The 7,459-nt window shown below is 37.7% G+C and overlaps 1 protein-coding gene across 1 annotated transcript in view; it reads left to right on the top strand.

Annotated features, from left to right (window-relative positions):
* Positions 1 to 1,587: 1,587 nt before the first annotated feature.
* Positions 1,588 to 7,459, top strand: part of rtet (major facilitator superfamily domain-containing protein rtet) — a 40,055-nt gene continuing 34,183 nt past the window's right edge. Inside the window, exons 1-2 of the mRNA XM_071592315.1 lie at positions 1,588 to 2,194; positions 2,355 to 2,604. Of these exons, the coding sequence (XP_071448416.1) occupies positions 2,153 to 2,194; positions 2,355 to 2,604 (292 nt within the window). The 5' untranslated portion in view covers positions 1,588 to 2,152. The remainder of the gene's footprint in view (positions 2,195 to 2,354; positions 2,605 to 7,459) is intronic.

Raw genomic sequence — 7,459 nt, 5'->3', positions numbered from 1 at the left:
TTTTTTGCTATGATTCGTAAGTTGAAACGTTGTGTGCCATTTCATTTGCTGTATCAATGAACTTTCAGCAAACCAAATATAAAAAATAAGAGAATGAATGGAAATACAATTTTCTGGTTTTGTTTGCTTTACTCTGCTTTGTTAGCATTGGCGCTCAGCTGTTCTAGACACCCTCCAAGTTCTATGAAAGTGCCGCCCACATGGTGATTGTTTCAAACCTGGATTGAGTTAAGCTTTTCTAATTTAGAATTTTCTCAAGAAAATTACCCATATAGAAGAAAATCATAAATAACGATGTTTAAGCTAGAAGTCATCAACATCGCGACGCTGCCAGGATTCAACCATAATCTTTTAAATCAAAGTTAGGTTCTAGTTGGGATAAGTGGATGATGTCTGGTATGAAACACCACACAGAATCGGAAAGGATTAAAAGAGTGTCTTATGAAGAAATAAGCCGGTGGACCCTGGAAAGTGTCAGAGTGACTTGTGTAAAAGATGGATTAGAAAAATCTTTAGGCAATATTTCAACGCCAGTCCTAGAAGGTGAGGAAGAGTTAACTTCGGAGAGCGAACTCAATGGTGTGCCTGAAGAGATGATAAATGCATTTTAATTTAATGCAATTTAATTAAATTGTGATTCAGGTGACGAATTTCTTGAATTCGAGTGATCTACCAATCCTAGCATATCTTACGAACGTGTATATAATACGCAATACTCTCCGTGTACTATGTATTAGAATTAAGAAGTACTATGTATTAGAATTAATGAAGTATAGAAATTATGTTTATTCCCTTTCTCATGGATTTATGAGATGAAATAGCTATAAAGTAGCACATCAGTAAGAAGTAGAATGCAATTGGAAAGGCATGCTTCCAGGCTAATTTATTTTTGCGAGACTCTTCTTTAAATTATTGGGTGCATAGGTATGTAAATATCTGGATGTTTTCAATTCTCACTACATAACGCGCATCGTCATTTTTTCGGTCATCTGAACATTTTTTTGTATAGAAAACGCGCGCGTTATCGATGGGAAAATAGGGTACTACTTAGTGTACTGTCAATTTTAGGGAGATTAATACCCTGATTTAGGAGATACTGCCGTGTACTTTGTGAACACGTGTGTTCGTATTACTCTAGTAATCTATAGCCTTTAGAAGTCTTGGGCCAATATCAGTTAATTTAAAAATTGCTACGTCCAAACCGGTTAGGCATTAGGGAGCATGGTATGATCTTGAAGCTGGTCTAATAAAATTCGAAACTCTGATAAAATCCGCTACGCAAGGCCAGTGGATATTATGGAGGTAGTGAATGATCAATATATTTGAGTCACGGCAGGCATATGTAAGAGTAATCGCAAAAACCTCTCTGCTCCTCGCAGTCACTCATTGCGGTTTCAATTGAATCAGCTGGGTGTTTTTGAAAGTAGTTGTTCTCTCATCGTTTAGCCCTGTAAGGCGCTAGTGTAGTGTGTCTTAAGTCAACACGAATCATAAATCTCAAAAGTTTGATGAACTCGGTGAAAATGTTTGATGTCTTATAAAGTCTGTTAAGACTAAATTTTCCTGATATCTGCTTCTTGCCTTTGCTACTCTTTCCCTGTTCAAACCTTGTTTTTCAACGGAATAATAATTTAAAATAGGCCACAATAACATGAAGAATACATGTTCTTAAAGAAATGAATTTAATTTGAATTAATTGGCTATTGAACTGTCTCACGTCTGATGAACAACATCGAGGAAGATTTCATTGACAAAAAGGGTATGCGCGTGTTGGGTTTAAAAGGGAATAATCGGGTGGACTGGATCGAAGGTGATAAGAGAACTAGTTTTCCGTAGTGTTTAGCCAAATTTCCAGAATAACGGTATATTCAAAATGCATATTTGGCATTTCTCAGCGATTACCTTCTTTTGAGATATTTTTGTTTCAGCAGTGCTTTTTCTTTATATGACGTGGTAAACGTCTTATGTAGTGAATTGCGTGTGACACATGGTGAAATTCTGCTTTTAAATTCGGATAATTGACTATTTTGGCTACATCCACACCATTGAACCAAATTTCGTGACTCACTTTCTACTCTAGTGAACTTCGTATTAACCCTTATTCAAGTACACGTGTCTGCCTTTCGTTGTGGGATTGTTATTCTTTCTTGAAATGAAATCCAGCAATGGTGGAGAGAAAAAAGTCACGTCGCAGGTAAATGTGTATTATTACGTAAATGTGAATTGCGGTGTGCGGTGAACACACCTTGATGGATTTTTCCATGGCTTTCGGATAATGATGCATTGTCGCATTTTGCATGCTCTGTAGATAGAAATCTGGAATTCCCGTAATTTCACTTTGCTGTATTTTTCAGAATGATAAATCAATGAAAACCCAGGATACCCATAAAATGGGGAAAACACATCCGATGGTGCACGTAGTGTTTGTCAGTCTCCTACTGGATTTGCTTGCATTCACCATGATTCTCCCACTTTTACCGTCATTGCTGGATCTTTACAGTCAAAATGACTCGAGTGGATTATATCCCTACCTTCTTGAGAAAGTTAGATTCTTTCAGCACATGTTGGGTGCTCCTGACAGATTCAATTCAGTGCTATTCGGTGGTGAGTATTTGACTCTAAACATTGAGGACATGGTGGGCCTCACAGTTGTGCCATTCTTTTAATGTCTAGTACGACACCTTTATTGATCTAATCTCTTTCTCTTTACTCAGTCCCCTAAATTTGGGCTAATTAAACACGACTCAACTTCTCTGTGAATTAAATGCTGCTTTTGACAGTTTAAGAGCGGGTAGTAGATATTATACAGCAGAGGAAATATTGAGGCATTTGTGAGTCTGTATTTGAAAGTATACTGGAGAGGGTTGCGTTTAATTAATGCCACAATGGAGAATTGAGTCAAGATAAAGGAATTAGAATCGCCAAAATGAAGTAGCACTATAGGCTGACATAACTGCAAAGTCAATGATATCCTACATTTACTTTACTATTTTTCAGAGATTTGAACTTTTCTTTGACCAAAAACATCATTCATACATTTATTTAATTTATTCGGCGTTCAATGGGATGCCACCTGTGGTGATGCCTTCTCATTTTTGTGTGGTGGATTTCAATGCATAATAGCAGAATCAGAGCAATCCTTTCTTGGCATTGTGTAGTTGTTATCTTCAAAATTTATCTGGTGTCCCTATGACGTACAGCTAATGCTAAAATGCAATGCATTGTATCTCCCATTATTCAAACCTTTTTAGGTTCACATCCATCCCCTATTTATATTGGTTAAAGTGCTGTCAAACATATAGGTCCCAATAAATTGCCTATTGTATTGCATGAACAATTCTTATGAAGCCTTTAAATGAGGCCTGCAAAATGTTCTACATGAGAAGCTACATTACTCTGGTAATGACCATTTTTGTGATAAATGAGCCTGTCTTTCTATTCCATCTCATGCATTATTTTTCATTTATTTTCAATTGCTATCTTTTTTTAACTAATATATCTGAAATTCATTTCTCTTTCTTATTTAATTATTTTTAAATATTCCATATTTAAAAAATATTATTCATTTGGCATTTGTACATTGAAATACGCCTTGGAGACAACACAATCATATCTATCACTTAATTTAGACACCACAAAAAGCATACGTATACATTGAAAATGCCAGGTGATTCAGAAAGGTATCAGTTAGACTATATTATGGATAGGCCCGTATTTAGGAACAGAGTCACAATTTCCTGGGAGAGGATGCTGACTCTGATCACTATTTAGATTATGAAATATAGCATCCGATTCAAAAAGATAAAGCTGGGTAAGCGGTTTAGGAAATGAAATGTACAAGCATTTAATGGATTGTCTAGGAAGGAGTGTCATCAAACTTCATGAGAAACTGAGCTGGGTACTACCAAGAGAAAATAGGAATGAATCAAAAAAGGGATATAGAAAGCATTAAAAGAAACTATAGGGACTTTTATTAGGAAAAGGGCAAGGAAACCATGGGTCATGAATGAGATAGATAGAGGTCTTTATTTGAGTGAAATTGAGACCAAATGGTCCCTTCTTCCATTTAATAGTTAGGAAGATAAACGAGAGAAGGAAATGGAAGAATGTAAATACAGAGTTATGTAGAAAGAAGTACAAAGAGAGTTAAATAATAAATTGACACGGGTGACAAATAAAGCAAAAGTAGCATGGTGGAAGGCTCAGTGCGAACAAATATGGGAAGTTTACAGGAGAAGGGTGAAATTCGGTACCATTAAGGAAGGTTAAAACTGCTGGATTTCCTGTCTATTCCAAATAGTGCTAATGACCTCAGCTGTTGGTCTCCTCGCCTAAAAACTACTACTCCAGTTCTTTCCATGCCTCTTTATTATTTTGTCCTCACGTACAATCCTCAGGTATCACCTCTGCTGCTCGTGTAATATGTACCAATTGAAATGAGATGAGAAATTTTATGGTTTCCTTAGAAACCTTGTCTCTTTTATGAGTGTTTTTCTTGTGTATTATTGAGGAACTACAATAGTATCTGCGATACAACTGGCACTGTAGCTTGACTTAAGATAAGGATGCCAGCCCTGATAGCGGCAGGGTAACGTCCTTGACTGCCAATCCAGAGGTTGTGGGTTCCACTTCCACCTAGGTGGGATTTTCTCCATCTAGGGCTTGGGTGTTTCTAAATGTCTATTGTTAAAAAATTGTTGAAAGTCCAATTTAAAGGCCAAAGTGATGCTTTTGGATTAATGTGAAGTAAATAAAGAGGTGGATTCATTAAAATTCTAGGAAAATAAATGCTATATATTGATTCATGACTGTTAAGTAAATGGTGATACCATATTCACAGTGACTGCTGTTGTCAATTAGCATTTAATTTATCATGGAAGCAGTTCTATAATTATAGTTCTTTTTAATTCCATCGTATGCTTCAATTGACTATGAAAAATGAAACCAAGGGATAGATATAGCTGAAAATTAACAACAGTCTAATGAGAACTGAGTAAGAGCAAACCTTTTCCGATACCACAAGCACTCTTTGTTGGAATTGCTGAGGAATTATTAAAGGATCCACGTAATTTAGAGTAGATTTATACTTTAATTTGGTTGTTGTTTTTCTGGAAATATTACTAAATGTATCGCATTTTGTACCGGTGAAAGAAACAATTTCAAACGGTTACATTTCTCTTCGTACCATCCGCAAACCCTACTCCATGATGGAACTTTATGTCTTAAAACCAACCAGTGTGATGCTCTTCCCTATGAAGAATACCCACTATTATTTGTGGTAGCAAATATACATTTCTTACGAGTAGCCAGACAGATACGAGGACTGCCAGCATTTCTCAAAAGTCTCACATCAATCCTGTTGTCCCACACATTCCTGTGAGCCTTCCACTGTTTGCTACCAATATACCTGGTGTTGCCACTACGACAGTCATCACTTTATCAACACTACTCCAAGAAGTTCACAGATATTTCCTTATTAGTTTACTCCTGGAGAAAATTTCAAAAGTGGGTACAGCCACAACTTATTTAAACCTTTACCATGTATGGAAAAATTTTGTAAAATTTAAGTTTCTTTTTGGATGAAAACTGATTAAAAAAAAATTTATTTCTATGTCTACATTGTCCCCTGCAAGTTGCCGCAAGGGCATGTGGCTAGGGGCGTTAGGTTATTATTATTAGGTAATCTACCGGTTAAGGTAGGGTTTTGGATGGAAACAGCTCCTAAATAAATATTTTGTGACACCTAGCAAAACACAACATCGTACTCTAAATCAGGTCCCTCTTCAACTCTTGAGTACTTCCTTCATCCCATCCACATTCCCTATCATGTTTCTTCCCTTTCCTCGTTTGCCTAACATTCTCCCTTCTATTAGTCTTCAACATCCCACTGCCCATCATTATGTCCTTCAACCATTCTTCCTGCCTCCTTACGATTTCTCCCAACAAACCCCTCTCTTCGCCCATCATACCAAGTACTTCCTCATGTGTTTTCTTCTCTTTCCATTTCACTTCTCCATTCTGCTCCATAACCACATTTCAAAAGCCTCCAATTTACGTCTATCCTCCTGCTTCAAAGACCACGTTTCAGCACTGTACAAAGCTACGCTCCATATCAAAGTTTTTACGTGTCTTTTCCTAATATCCTTACTCAACGTCCCTGTCATCAACTCCCTCCTCCTTGTGAAAGCCTCTTTGCCTAGCGCAATTCTTCTTCTTACGTCCCTACTACTTTGACCGGGCTGGTCCAAACGCTACCAAGATACGTAAACGGTTCTACCTGCTCTAGTTTTTGCCCTCCTATTTTAATGTTTTGCTTAGCCTTTTTCTTTCTGGAAAATCGCATAACCTTTGTTTTAATTAATATTGATTCTCATCCCTTACCTGTCGCACTGAGTTTCCAATTCACTCAGCAATGCTTGCAACCCCTTGGCTGACTGACAAACTAAAGCTTGGTCATCAGCGAACCTAACTGATTTTACGAATTCCCTGCTGACTTTCATTCCTACCTCCAGTTCTTCCCATGCCTCTTTAATCATTTCCTCTGCGTACAGGTTGAACAGCACCGGTGATAATGGGCAACCCTGCCTTACACCTCTTCCTAACACTGCCCATCCGGACTCCCCGTTCCCCACCCGCACCTGAGCAGTACGTCATGTCTATGCAACGTTTAATCTTATCCTAACTTGGAAATGGAATTTCTTTAATATTTCTAGAATGACTTTGGTTTCTTATTATTATGATTCCTGATTGTCCGGGGAAAGAATGAGTATTTGTATCTATCAGTACTGGAATCTATCTCCTTTTTCTTGTCTTTGTGGTCTGATCTACATAAATGTAGTTCTAATGTTTACAAAACTATTATTTGTGTGATATATAGCTCTGATGCGATGCAGCTATGCATAGAAGTACATCTACTGGCTTCATTTCTCTGAAGGCCTGGGTTTGAATCCTAGGGGTGGCAAAAAATTTTTCAGTGGTGTGCTTATTCTACTTAGGGTGCTCGAGGGCTATCCAGAATGTAACTTATCTTTCGACCTAGCATGGTGGTGGTAGTGCTAGAGCCACCACCTTGGTGTTTGAATGTCCCTACACTCAGTACTACGCATCCTGCTGTGGTAGTGTTTAGCAAACTGTGGTTCTTCTACTTTGCTCCCACTGTGAATTGTTAAAATGTGTGCTGAAATAGAAATTCCCATGAGTTGTGAAGTGCGATCTGTGATTATGTTTTTACTGACAAAAAGCCACAAACCAATTGTAATTCATTGGCAACTTTGTGAAGGGCACGGAGATGGATTAATGGGTGAAGGCAGAGTGGGGCAGTGGTGCATCTAGTTTAAAAATGGTCACATCACCAAAGCTCATGATGAGGACACCGCAGCGGTCGGCTTATCCTTGTGGCAGTTGTACCATTGGTGGAAATCAGCAAAAAAATTCATGAAAATTGCCAATTTGTGATTAT

This window comes from Hetaerina americana, unplaced genomic scaffold, assembly GCF_022747635.1.
Source record: "Hetaerina americana unplaced genomic scaffold, ioHetAmer1.1.p SCAF_5, whole genome shotgun sequence".
Lineage (NCBI taxonomy): Eukaryota > Metazoa > Arthropoda > Insecta > Odonata > Calopterygidae > Hetaerina > Hetaerina americana.
Note: the sequence above shows the minus strand (reverse complement) of the source record. Positions and strands in the feature narration are given on the sequence as shown.